This window comes from Delphinapterus leucas, chromosome 8 (assembly GCF_059928025.1).
Source record: "Delphinapterus leucas isolate spDelLeu-1000000601 "Yukka" chromosome 8, BTC_Dleu_Yukka2, whole genome shotgun sequence".
Classification (NCBI taxonomy): Eukaryota; Metazoa; Chordata; class Mammalia; order Artiodactyla; family Monodontidae; genus Delphinapterus; species Delphinapterus leucas.
The window spans coordinates 32834330-32849081 of record NC_143136.1 but is presented as its reverse complement, the minus strand read 5'-3'; the positions used below and the strand labels follow the sequence as shown (position 1 = coordinate 32849081).

Here is a 14752-nt window from a genome sequence, read left to right as displayed (position 1 = left end):
ATGCCATAAAATTGAGAGCTATGTTACCTGCCATTTAGAGTCTTATATTCTGAAATAAATCAGACACAGTAAGTGATTTCCCTTAATGTAAAATAATGGCCTTGTCCATGGTACAAAGAGTGTCTTATACAGGAACGGTCAGTGTGTATAGCTTGTCCTCCCAGTATATGTCCTGAGACTATTATACTTTCTCTACCTCTTAAAATTTTATACTTACCACGCAGAAAACATCTTTTGGTGAATGACTTCAATTTAGTAATATTTAAGGAAGAGTGTTCTCTATTTTTTTCTTCATTTTTGCCAATAAATCCCACTCCAGGAAATTCCCTGTCCCTTTCCCTCCTTCTTCAACCCTCTTACACATGTATACAGGTATAATTTTATGTTTCTTCTTCTTGGTCTCAGTTGTTTTAAGTCCAGGAAAACCAGTGTCCTTTCTCTTTTTCCATCTCTGTTCCTTTCTTTACCTAGTTTTCAAAATTATCCCAAGTATAATGATGATAATAAAATTGTACAGAAGAAAAAAATCATACATTTCAAAGTGAAATTGGGGGAATTCCCTGGCAGTCCAGTGGTTAGGACTCTGCGCTTTTATTGCCGAGGGCCTGGGTTCGATCCCTGGTCAGGGACCTAAGATTCCACAAGCCTCACAGCATGGCTAAATGAATGAATGAATGAATGAATGAATGTAAGTAAGTGAAATTGATAGTAGTATAAAACCAGTGGCCTCAGTCTTTAAAACTCTTTAAAGTTCCTTGAAGTTTACTTCAGAATTAACTGCAGAATGTTTTACCTACTCCATATATTTGTTTATAAGTATTTTCATCAGTATTTTTCTATTTGTATCAGATTATCTAGACTTGTATGTGATCAAAGCAGATTTATAAAAGAGAAATGCAGCTGTACATTAGGTTAATTCATTTTGTATGTCAGAGCAAGGATACCATTTGAGAAATTAAGGGAGGTTTTGTCATCTTTACAGTGTTTTGTTATTTAGCATGAATTGTTTTTATTATACACATGAAATGTCTTTATTCATAGTTAAACATATACATTTTTTCCAGTCCTACCTACACATTATGCATATATTTTTATTACTATTCTTATGCCACCAGATAATTGAGAGATGAATGTGCAATAAGAATAGCTACCATTTATTTATTTTATGTGTGATGTGATGTATCTCCATTTCACAGTTGCAAAAACATAGATTCAGAGGGGTCATATGATTAATAAATGGCAGAATAGAATTTGAATTTAGGTTTACCATTTCACAGCCCATCTTCTTTCCATTACACTAGCTCTGCCTTCTTACATTAATGCATAGTTCATGACATTTGTTGCATATATATGTATCAGAATTATCTATTAAATTCCATGCACAATAGAAAGGAACACTTCAGCTTTTGGTCTTTGTATTATCTTGCAGTTAAAAATAATTTGTCACATTCTTTCTTAATATTTCTGTAGTTCAAATGCACAGTAAAAATAATTCCATTGAATTAATGTAGTGAGAATAATTCTTTAACTTACTTAGTAGTATGCTTTAGAAGTAAATATGATTAAAGAGATTACTTGGCCTGTTTCTGAAACATAAATAATACCATCATTAAATATAAATACCATCTTTTAAAACATTTATTCCTTGTATTATATGTATAATTATTTTAAAAAATCACAGGCAAGCACCATAGATAACTCTAAATCATGTATAAAAACTTCTCTGTAGTAAGTCGCTTATCTTAGAAATTTTCAAGTACCTTACTTATTATACACATTATTCATATAATTAACAGTCAGAAATTACAGAAGGAGTGTGATATGATTTTCCTACTTTGTGTTTAACAAGCATTTTATGTTTAAACAGGTATCCAGCACTTGCAGCCTTCCAGTGATTCACTGCTTTTGGAAGTAGTGAAACAAGTAAAAGTTAGTGATATGGAGGAGGATAAATTAGATCTTCCTGAAGAGGAAATAACAGCCAGAGTAAATATGTATGTATAAGTACTTGAAAGAATTTAAAATTATTTTATTCTGAGAAATGGGATTGTAAAATTGTGGAAAATATTTGCTTGAAATTCTAATACTATGCATTCCCAGAATCCAACAATTGATACTATATATCAGCTGTTAGGAGTCTATTAGTGTTAACTGAAACTATTGAAGAAGGCTTCTTAGGACTGGGTTAATTTGGAGCTGGACCTTGAAACTAGAAAATATTTTGAGCTGAATGATAATGAAAATGTATCAAATTTATGGGATACAGTTGAGGTATTTATCTGGAAAGTACAGTGTGAAATATAAACTTTTAAGCAAAAGGAAGAAATTATAAAGATAAAAGCAGAAGTCCATGAAAGATAAAACCAAAAAACAAAAAGAAAGATCAAAGAAAACAAAAGTTGGTTATTAAAAATCAGGTAACCAAGCAATAAACCTCCAGCCAGATTGGTAAGGAAATAAAGACAACATAAATTACCAGTATCAAGAATGAGAGAGGAGATAACGTTACAAATACTAAGATGATTGAAAAGAAATACATTAAAATAATTAAAAGGAAATGATAGGGACTTCCCTGGTGGTCCAGTGGGTAAGACTCCGCACTCCCAATGCAGGGTGCCTGGATTTGATCCCTGGTCAGGGAACTAGATCCTGCGTGCATGCCGCAACTATAAGAGTTCGCATGCTGCAACTTAAAGAGTCCACATGCCGCAGCTAAGTCCACATTCTGCAACTGAAAGATCCCACATGCCGCAACTAAAGATCCTGCATGCCTCAGTGAAGATTCCGTGTGCGGCAACTAAGACCAAGCGCAGCCTAAACAAATAAATAAATATTAAAAAAAAAATGCCAGACATCATTAAAAAAAAAAAGGAAATGGCAACTTTATGCCAATAAATTTGACAATTTAAATGAAATGGACAAATTCCTTGAAAGATATAAATTATCAAACCTCTCCCGGGAAAAAATAGCCTTAGATATATTTTAAAATTTTGAATTTGTAGTTTAAAAACTTCCCCTAAACAAATATAAAACATACTCATTTTCTCATCTCTCCTTTGTTACCATACATATTAAACCTGTATATGTTTTAAGCCCAACAGTACAGTTTAATGCAGTTACTGTTTTATGCACTTGTCTTTAAATCAGTTAAGAGAAGAAAAAACTATGTAATTATGCTTTCCTTTATATTTCCCTGCATATTTACCTACTTATACACTTCATTTCTTGGTGTACATTCAGATTACCATCTGGTGCCATTTCCTTTTAAGCCTGAAGGACTTCCTTCAGTATTCCTTGTAAGGAAGGTCTATAAGCCACAAATTCTCTTAGTCTTTTATTATCTGTTGAGATTTTTATTTTGTCTCCATTTTTGACTACTTTTTAAAAAATTGAGATATTTTTTGAAAATTGAGATTCACTTAATGTAAAATTGACTATTTTAAAGTGCACAGTTCAGTGTTTTTTTAGTATATTCACAGAGTTGTGCAACATCACCACTATCTAGTCCAAGAACATTTCCATCACCCCAAAAGGAGATCTTATACCTTTCAACAGTCAGTCCCAATTTTCTCTCCTCACATCCTCTAGCAACCACTAATTGGCTTTCTTTCTCTATGGATTTGCCTATTTTGAACATTTCATGTATTTCATTCAATATGTTGTTTTTTATGTCTGGCTTTTTTCATTCAGTTTAATGTTTCCATCCATTTGTTTTTGTGGCTGAATAATATTCCATTATATGGATATACAGTTTTTGTTTATCCGTTCAGCAGTTGATGGACATTTATGTAGTTTCTATTTTTTTTTTTGGCTATTATGAATAATACTGCCTTGAATATTCATGTACACATTTTTTTTTTTTGGTACGCGGGCCTCTCACTGTTGTGGCCTCTCCCGTTGTGGAACACAGGCTCCGGACGCGCAGGCTCAGCGGCCATGGCTCACGGGCCCAGCCGCTCCGCGGCATGTGGGATCTTCCCGGACCGGGGCACGAACCCGTGTCCCCTGCATCGGCAGGCGGGCTCTCAACCACTGCGCCACCAGGGAAGCCCCATGTACACATTTTTCTATCAACTTATGTTTTCATTTATCTTGGGTATAAAAAAAAACACTAGGAGTGGATTTGCTGATCATGTGTTAATTCTATGTTTAACCTTTTGAGGAATTGTGAAACTTTTCATAATGACTGTACCATTTTACATTCCCTCAGCAATGTATGAAAGTTCTAATTTCTCCAAATCTACCCCAACTTCTATTATTCTCTGTTGTTGTTTTTTTAATTTATGATACCATCCTAGAATGTTAGAGGTGGTATCTTGCGATTTTAATTTGCATTTCCCTAATGACTAATGATGCTGAACATCTTTTTATGTATTTGTTGGCCATTTATATGTCTTTTTTGGAGAAATCTTTATGCAGATCCTTTGCCTGTTTTTTAATTGCGTTGTCTTTTAGTTATTGAGTTGTAAGTGTTCTTTACATATTTTAGCAACAAGTCCCTTATTAGATACAGGATTTACAAAAATGTTCTTCCACTAAATTGTGTTTTTTTTTTTTGGTGGTACGCGGGCCTCTCACTGTTGTGGCCTCTCTCGTTGCGGAGCACAGGCTCTGGACGCGCAGGCCCAGCGACCATGGCTCACGGGCCCAGCCGCTCCGCGGCATGTGGGATCTTCCCAGACCGGGGCACGAATCCATGTCCCCTGCATCGGCAGGCGGACTCTCAACCACTGCGCCACCAGGGAAGCCCTGAATTGTTTTTTTTTACTTTCTGTTGGTATCTTTCGATGTACAAAAAATTTTAATTTTGATGAATTTCCTTTCATCTATTTTTTTCTAAGAGTTTTATATTTTATCTCTTATGTTAGGTCTTTGATCCATTTTGAGTTAACTTTTGTATGTGGTGTGATGTAGGGGTCCATATTAGTTCTTTGCATGTGATTCTAGTTGCCCCAGCATCATTGCTTTTTCTTTTGAAGATAGTTTTGCCAGATACAGAATTCTTGATTGACAGTTTTTTCCTTTCACCATTTTGAATATGTCTTTCCACTACCTTCTGGTTTTCACTACCTTTTGTTTCTGATGAGAAATGTGCTATTAACCTTTTCTATTGTGTCCTGTATTGTGGTGCTTTTAGGTTATTCTTTTTGTCCTTGGCTTTTAGTACCTTGGCTTTAGGACCATGTTTGGATATCTTTGTGTTTATCTTGCTTGGAGTTCATTGAGCTTCTTGGATGTGTAGATTAATTATTTTCATATTTGAGAAGTTGCTAGCATTATTTTTTCAAATATATTTTGGTCCTTTTTCTCTGTTCTCTCCTTCTGGGTCTCCCTTTGCACATATGTTGTTTTGCTTGATGGTGACCCTTTGAGGTTCTTTCATTCTGCTTGATTCTTCTTTCTTTGTGTTCTTCAGATTGGACAGTTTCTTTTGATCTGTCTTCAAGAGCCCTGCTTCTTTCTCCTGCAAGTTCAAATATGCTGTTGAGTCCTTGTGCTTTTCAATTTCAGAATTTCTCATTTGGTTCCTTTTTAAAATGTATATATAATTTCTATCTCTGTATCAATAATACTCTATTTGACTAGGCTTTTTTGCCATAATGCACTTTGGTTCTTTAAACATAGTTTCCTTTAGTTCTTTTCATGTATTTTTATGATAGCTACCTTGAAGTCTTTGTCTGCTAAGTTGAGCATCTGAGGTCCCCCAGAGACAGTTTCTTTTTACTGCTTTTCAGTTTATGGCCCGTATTTTCCTGTTTTTTCCTATGTCTTGTGATTTTTGTGAAAACCATACATTTTAGATAAATTATACCAACTTTGGTTTCTAATCTCCTCCCTTGATGCTGGTTGTTGTTGTTGTATTTTTGTTTGTTTAGTAGTGACTTTTCTAGATTAAGCCTGTGGAGTCTGTTTTACCTGCAGTGAATGCCACTGATATCTGTACTTACTGGGTTTTTGTTTTGTTTTGTTTTATTTTTAAAGCCTTGCTTACTAGGGGTTGCCCCTGGGTCAGCATAGCTTAGTGGTCAGCCAGTGATTAGTTTGTTTTTTGTGTTTAAACCCCTTGATGAGTATGACTGCCACTGTTTGCCAGTGGATCTGTATGTGGTTTAGAGAATGCATTCAAATTTGATGATTTACACATCTGCCCTGACTTTTACTTGTTATGATTGTAAAGCCTCACATTCAACCAAGAATGAGTAGCTAAGTCTCAAGTATATAATTTATTCTGGACATCACTTTGTTTAGGTTATAAACAACACATGGCAAATAATTCTTAGAACTTATTTTAATACTATAAATTGACCAGGTTCATGGGACTTCCCTGGTGGCACAGTGGTTAAGAATCCACCTGCCAATGCAGGGGACACAGGTTCGATCCCTGGTCTGGGAAGATCCCACGTGACGTGGAGCAGCTAAGCCCGTGTGCCACAGCTACTGAGCCTGCGCTCTAGAGCTCGTGAGCCACAAGTACTGAACCCGCGTGCCACAACTACTGAAGCCCGCGCGCCTAGAGTCTGTGCTCCACAACAAGAGAAACCACCGCAATGGGAAGCCCACACACTGCAACAAAGAGTAGCCTCCACTCACCGCAACTAGAGAAAGCCCATGCACAGCAGTGAAGACCCAATGCAGCCAAAAATAAATGAATAAATAAATAAATAAATTTATTAAAAGAAAAAATTGACCAGGTTCAATAATATCCTTTGTTGGCATAAGCAGGTTTTTTGGTTAATATAATTTTAGTAATTTTTAAATATGTCCTTGATTATTTTCAGGGAACTGGATGGGGTAGTTATCTAGGGAGCTGTCTTTGGTTTTGGTAGATTTTTTTAGTCAGCCTTTTAATGGGATTTTATTTTCTTTCTTCAAGGACTAGTGAATTCAGTGGATGTCAGTCTCATTCATTTTCAAATGAAAAGCCAAAACTCTTTGTTTCATAGAATAGAAATAACCTTCAGACTATTTACTCTCTCAGGTCACTTTTTTCTCTATTTCATCACTGTGAATATTGGAATTTCACTGTTTAGGAAAACATTTTCAGTTTTTTATTTTAAGCTTAGCTTTAATGGTTGCAATATTGCCAGTTAGGTTGGTGATACTTGTAGAGCTTCTCATCAAAATCCATTGGAAACAAAATTAGATTTAGTCATTGCTATCCTGGAAATGAGGCAAATGTGAAATATCTAGGACCAGAGAGCAGCTGGCTTGAAGGATATACTTGAATAACATACCGTGAGTCATAGGAGTTCTCATCTCTGTACTTGGCAGTTAAAAGTCAACTAGGCCACCAGAAGACTGTCCCTTCCCAGTTATTTCCTCCAAAAAGCATACTTGATAACAGTCCTCCAAATATGAGATGACTTCACTTTAAGTATGGTGTGGCAACAGTGGCTCCTAGTATTATCTCCATTTACACTATCAGGGGATGCTATGATGATGATGCTCTAGCTTTTGTTGCTCTTGAAACATCTCATTCTACAGTTTAAGAATCAATCATAATACTTCTAATAATTATTTATGAAACACCACTAATGATACAGTCCTTTATTCACAGATTCATTTATTCCCTGGGTCAATTCATTTATTCCCTGGGTCAATTCATGTCTGCCAAATATAACTAAAAAACATGACCAGTATTGCTGCATGTTTGAACCATCCTCTAGCAGTAGTATTGAAGATTCACTATATTTCGTTTTAATGGGTCATATACAATTGAAATGTAAAACATATGTTTTTTGAAACTTAGTTATTGGGTAATAAGTATATTTGGACATATTTAAGTAATTTAATATGCAGTGGAATGGTTTTTGGAGAAAATTCAAGTACTCTTTCTTGGATAGTGACTTTACAGACACGAGATTCGTATTTGAATATGATGTTCTTTTCCATTTACACAGAATACATTGTTGGATGTTGTTTGTTTGGTTGGTTTTTGTTTTTACAGTAATGAGAAAGGAGAACAGGATCAAAAAGAAAAATTGGTGTTGTTGGAAGACTGTGAACTCATTACAATAATTGCCATAATTCCTGGCAGATTAGAAATTACTACTCAACACATTTACTTCCATGATGGCAGCATTGAAAAAGAGGACGGTGAGGAGTTCTGGGGGAATAATTTCTGTTGTTCAATAGTTAAGTATCCAGTTTATCAATCATTAATGAGAAGAAAGCGATAAGGTGGGACTGTAGAATTGTAGTCTACCATGTAAAAGGAGACATGGAAAGTCAGTATGGAATTAAATTTATTATCAACAATGTACTGAAGGGAATGCTTCCTTTTTATTAATGTTTTTGAAAAGGTTTGGCTAGAGGGGATTGCTATAAACTGAAGTTATAAAGTACAATTTTACTTTTATTTATATGTACACTTGTTCCTAGAGGCTTTTCACCTAATCCTTTATCTGAAAATAAAAAGATATTTAAATCTAAGCTGCCAACATAAAGAGAAAAGGAAAACTGTTTCTAAGATATAATATTCAGAGTTATTCTCTATTCCAATGGAAAGGAAGTAGAAAAGCTATAGAATTTTAAAATAGTCAAACAAATTAAACATCCAATAAATTTAACAAATGGTTTTCATCATAGAGAAACTGAATTCCTTTTCCATAGTGCTACTTTTGTCAGGAACTAGGAGATATTTTCTGCATAGCATGAGTAACTTTTTGTGGTACCCCAGTCACAAGATTGTTTCTGTGTTCAGGAGTAGGCTTTGATTTCAAGTGGCCTCACTCTCAAGTTCGAGAGATTCACCTACGACGGTACAACTTAAGGAGGTCAGCCCTTGAGATTTTTCATGTTGACCAATCCAACTACTTTCTCAATTTCAAAAAAGAGGTATGTAAGATGCTAACTTTCTGGAAGCCCCAGACTGTTAGCTTGAAATTATTTTCCAACTAGTGAGCTGTAATGAAACTTCACAACTCTACTCTTTCATCGAGTCAAAATATATATTAGAGAAAAAAAAATACATACCTTTGGGACTAACCAGTATATGCATTTTTGTTGGAATTTATATGCAAGTGTTTGGAGGATATTTGTTTTCAGTTTTTATATATAGGTAGATAAAGAAGTCAATAGAATATTGAGTGTCAGCTAATAGGTGTCTCACAGTATCCAGTTGTGAAATAATATGCAATATATATGATATAACTGGATTTATGAAATTAGGTTGGGTTCAATTCAACAATAGTGGAGCCTGTGTAATCAGGAAGAATAATGGAACATGTTTTTCTAGTAATAGAGTAAATTCTTACATAGTGTAAGTGGTTAAGAGATTGCCACTGAAGCCAGGTTATGTGGATCGAAGATCATTCCACCACTAGCTCTGTAACCTTTGACCCGTTACTTGCCCCCAGCCTTCCTTCCCTCTGTCATATACTTGAGGTCAGACTTGTATCACAGTCTGATAGCTCTCTCCACCTTGCCTAGCTTTCTCTCCATTTTCTCTCACTGTCATCTCTCCTAATAAAATCCTGCATGTTCAATTCTGTCTTAGCATTTGCTTCTCAGATGACCTAGATTAGCATAGTCAATAACTAAGTTTCTGTTCATTTGTGAGTTCCAGGTTTATTTGTAGATGATTTGATTCAGACATTTAAAGAGCATTTTTCTATTTTTACAAAAAGATAATTTTTTACTATTAAAAATAAATTTTCCCCCATAGGAAAACACAATGTATGTGTTTTTTAGAAAGCTATTTTATGTAAGTAAACCGAGCACACTCCTATTGAATACTATGCTTTTGTAAATAGTTTTTTGTTTGTCTGTTTGTTTGTTTTTAGACCTAGTGGTATGTCTTTATTTTGTTCCATTTATTTAATTCATTCTTTTGGTGGATTCGGGGCATAATAAGTTCGATTCTTATTGATAGATATAAGATGCTAGAAGGGTATCCAGGGAGAAATGACAAGTATCTCCAGTTGGAAATATAAGTGTAAGGTAGACGTTAGGGTGGTAAATATAGATCTGGAATCAGGAGCATATGGGTAACAGAAGAAATTATGACAGAAAATAATATCACCTCATGAGCAGAACAGAACAAGAAAAGGAGTAGATGATAGTGGACCCCATCGTCAGTTTAAGGAGCAGGTAAAGGAAAAGGAGTTGGTGAGAGACTGAGAAGGATGATCAGAGAGTGATGTAAGACCTGGAGAGTAGTGTCCTGGATGATACGTACGGGAGAGTTTTAGGGGTTGATCTGTAAGGTCTAATGACATGTATCAATAGAGTGAAGCCCAAAACAGATCATCGAATTGGAAAATGAGGTCAACTGCACTGACACAGTTCATCCAGATTGCTATGACAAAATTACCATAGACTGGATGTCTTAAACAACAAATACTTATTTCTCTTAGTTCTGGACTGAAAGCTGGAAGTTCAAGAGCAGGATTCCAGTGCAGTCAGGTTCTTGGTGAACACCTTCTTCCTGGTTAACAGATGCTGTATCCTTACATGGTGGGCAGAGAGGGAGAAGGAGAGAGAGGATGAGAGAGAGAGAAAGAGCTAGCTCTCTGGTCTCTTATTATTTTTTTTTTAATTTTATTTTATTTACTTTTTTATACAGCACATACTTATTAGCCATCAATTTTATACACATCAGTGTATACATGTCAATCCCAATTGCCCAATTCATCACACCACCATCCCCACCCCCCCTGTGGCTTTCCCCCCTTGGTGTCCATACGTTTGTTCTCTATCTGTGTCTCAATTTCTGCCCTGCAAACCAGTTCATCTGTACCATTTTTCTAGGTTCCACATATATGCATTAATATTTGATATTTGTTTTTCTGACTTACTTCACTCTGTATGACAGTCTCTAGATCCATCCACATCTCTACAAATGACACACTTTCATTCCTTTTTATGGCTGAGTAATATTCCATTGTATATATGTACCACATCTTCTTTATTCATTCGTCTGTCGATGGGCATTTAGGTTGCTTCCATGACCTGGCTATTGTAAATAGTGCTACAATGAACATTGGGGTGCATGGGTCTTTTTGAATTATGGTTTTCTCTGGGTATATGCCCAGTATATTGGTGGGTCATATGGTAATTCTATTTTTAGTGTTTTAAGGAACCTCCATACTGTTCTCCATAGTGGCTGTTTCAATTTACATTCCCACCAACAGTGCAAGAGGGTTCCCGTTTCTCCACACCCTCTCCAGCATTTGTTGTTTGTAGATTTTCTGATGATGCCCATCCTAATGGGTTTGAGGTGATACCTCATTGTATTTTTGATTTGCATTTCTCTAATAATTAGTGATGTTGAGCAACTTTTCATGTGCCTCTTGGCCATCTGTTTGCCTTCTTTGGAGAAATGTCTGTTTAGGTCTTCTGCCCATTTTTGGATTGCGTTGTTTGTTTTTAACATATTGAGCTGCATGAGCTGTTTATATATTTTGGAGATTAATCCTTTGTCCGTTCATTCATTTGTAAATATTTTCTCCCATTCTGAGGGCTGTCTTTTCGTCTTGTTTATGGTTTCCTTTGCTGTGCAAAAGCTTTTAAGTTTCATTAGGCCCCATTTGTTTATTTTTGTTTTTATTTCCATTACTGTAGAAGGTAGATCAAAAAAGATCTTGCTGTGATTTATGTCAAAGAGTGTTCTTCCTATGTTTTCCTCGAAGAGTTTTATAGTGTCCGGTCTTACATTTAGGTCTTGAATCCATTTTGAATTTATTTTTGTGTATGGTGTTAAGGAGTGTTCTAATTTCATTCTTTTACATGTAGCTAGCTGTCCAGTTTTCCCAGCACCACTTATTGAAGAGACTGTCTTTTCTCCATTGTATATCCTTGCCTCCTTTGTCATAGATTAGTTGAGCATAGGTACGTGGGTTTATCTCTGGGCTTTCTATCATGTTCCATTGATCTATGTTTCTTTTCTTGTGCCAGTACCATATTTTCTTGATTACTGTAATTTTGTAGTATAGTCTGAAGTCAGGGAGTCTGATTCCTCCAGCTCCGTTTTTTTCCCTCAAGACTGCTTTAGCTATTCGGGGTCTTTTGTGTCTCCATACAAATTTTAAGATTTTTTGTTCTAGTTCCATCAAAAATGCCATTGGTAATTTGATAGGGATTGCGTTGAACCTGTAGATTGCTTTGGGTAGTACAGTCATTTTCACAATATTGATTCTTCCAATCCAAGAACATGGTATATCTCTCCATCTGTTGGTATCATCTTTAATTTCTTTCATCAGTGTCTTATAGTTTTCTGCATCCAGGTCTTTTGTCTCTTTAGGTAGGTTTATTCCTAGATATTTTATTCTTTTTGTTGCAGTGGTAAATGAGAGTGTTTCCTTAATTTCTCTTTCAGATTTTTCATCATTAGTGTATAGGAATGCAAGGATTTCTGTGCATTAATTTTGTATCCTGCAACTTTACCAGATTCATTGGTTAGCTCTAGTAGTTTTCTGGTGGCATCTTTAGGATTCTCTATGTATAGTATCATGTCACTTGCAAACAGTGACATTTTACTTCTTCTTTTCCAATTTGGATTCCTTTTATTTCTTTTTCTTCTCTGATTGCCGTGGCTAGGACTTCCAAAACTATGTTGAATAATAGTGGTGATAGGGGACATCCTTGTCTTGTTCCTGATCTTAGAGGAAATGCTTTCCGTTTTTCACCATTGAGAATGATGTTTTCTGTGGGTTTGTCATATATGGTCTTTATTCTGTTGAGGTAGTTTCCCTCTATGCCCATTTCTGTAGAGTTTTTATCATAAATGGGTGTTGAATTTTGTCAAAAGCTTTTTCTGCATCTATTGAGATGATCATATGGTTTTTATTCCTCAATTTGTTAATATGGTTTACCACATTGATTGATTTACGTACATTGAAGAATCCTTGCATCCCTGGGATAAATCCCACTTGATCATGGTGTCTGATCCTTTTAATGTGTTGTTGGATTCAGTTTGCTAGTATTTTCTTGATGATTTTTGCGTGTATATTCATCAGTGATATTGGTCTGTAATTTTCTTTTTTTGTGGTATCTTTGTCTGGTTTTGGTATCAGGGTGATGATGGCCTCATAGAATGGGTTTGGGAGTGTTCCTTCCTTCGCAGTTTTTTGGATGAGTTTGAGAAGGATAGGTGTTAACTCTTCTCTAAATATTTGATAGAATTCACCTGTGAAGCCATCTCGTCCTGGACTTTTGTTTGTTGGGAGATTTTTAATCACAGTTTCAATTTCATTACTTGTGATCGGTCTGTTCATATTTTCTATTTCTTCCTGATTCAGTCTTGGAAGGTTATACCTTTCTAAGAATTTGTCCACTTCTTCCAGGTTGTCCATTTTATTGGCATAGAGTTGCTTATTGTAGTCTGTTAGGATGCTTTGTATTTCTGTGGTGTCTGTTGTAACTTCTCCTATTTCATTTCTAATTTTATTGATTTGAGTCCTCTGCCTCTTTTTCTTGATGAGTCTGCCTAATGGTTTATCAATTTTGTTTATCTTCTCAAAGAACCAGCTTTTAGTTTTATTGATCTTTGCTATTGATTTGTTTGTTTCTATTTCATTTATTTCTGCTCTGATCTTTATGACTTCTTTCCTTCTGCTAACTTTGGGTTTTGTTTGTTTGTCTTTCTCTATTTCCTTCAGGTGTAAGGTTAGATTGTTTATTTGAGATTTTTCTTGTTTCTTGAGGTAGGTTGTATAGCTATAAACTTCCCTCTTAGAACTGCTTTTGCTGCATCCCATAGGTTTTGGGTTGTCGTGTTTTCATTGCCATTTGTCTCTAGGTATTGTCTGATTTCCTCTTTGATTTCATCAGTGATCTCTTCGTTATTTAGTAACGTATTGTTTAGCCTCCATGTGTTTGTGTTTTTTACGTTTTTTTCCCTGTGATTCTTTTCTCATCTCATAGCGTTGTGGTCCAAAAAATTGCTTGATATGATTTCAGTTTTCTTAAATTTACTGTGGCTTGATTTGTGACCCAACATGTGATCTGTCCTGGAGAATGTTCCGTGTGCACTTGCGAAGAAAGTGTAATCTGCTGTTTCTGGATGGAATGTCCTATAAATATCAATTAAATCTATCTGGTCTACTGTGTTATTTAAAGCTTGTGTTTCCTTGTTTATTTTCATTTTGGATGATCTGTGCATTGGTATAGTGATGTGTTAAAGTCCCCCACTATTAATGTGTTACTGTCGATTTCCTGTTTTATAGCTGTTAGCAGTTGCCTTACGTATTGAGGTGCTTCTATGTTGGGTGCATATATATTTGTAATTGTTATATCTTCTTCTTTGATTGATCCCTTGACCATTATGTAGTGTCCTTCCTTGTCTCTTGTAACATTCTTTATTTTAAAGTCTATTTTATCTGATATGAGTATTGCTACTCCAGCTTTCTTTTGATTTCCATTTGCATGGAATATCTTTTTCCATCCCCTCACTTTCAGTCTGTACGTGTCCCTAAGTCTGAAGTGGGTCTCTTGTAGACAGCATATAGATGGGTCTTGTTTTTGTATCCATTCAGCCAGTCTGTGTCTTTTGGTTGGAGCATTTAATCCATTCACGTTTAAGGTAATTATCCATATGTATGTTCCTATGACCATTTTCTTAATTGTTTTGGGTTTGTTTTTGTAGGTCCTTTTCTTCTCTTGTGTTTCCCACTTAGAGAAGGTCCTTTAGCATTTGTTGTAGAGCTGGTTTGGTGGTGCTGAATTCTCTTAGCTTTTGCTTGTCTGTAAAGGTTTTAATTTCTCCATCAAATCTGAATGAGATCCTTGCCGGGTAGAGTAATCTTGGTTG

The 14752-nt window shown here is 35.5% G+C and overlaps 1 protein-coding gene across 2 annotated transcripts in view; it reads left to right on the top strand.

Moving 5' to 3' along the window:
• NBEAL1 (neurobeachin like 1) overlaps positions 1-14752 on the top strand; it is a 228732-nt gene that overhangs the window by 161927 nt on the left and 52053 nt on the right. For both annotated transcript variants that reach the window (XM_089915931.1, XM_089915930.1), the window contains 3 exons: positions 1868-1994; positions 7949-8097; positions 8705-8838. In XM_089915931.1, the coding sequence (XP_089772057.1) occupies positions 1868-1994; positions 7949-8097; positions 8705-8838 (410 nt within the window). The remainder of the gene's footprint in view (positions 1-1867; positions 1995-7948; positions 8098-8704; positions 8839-14752) is intronic.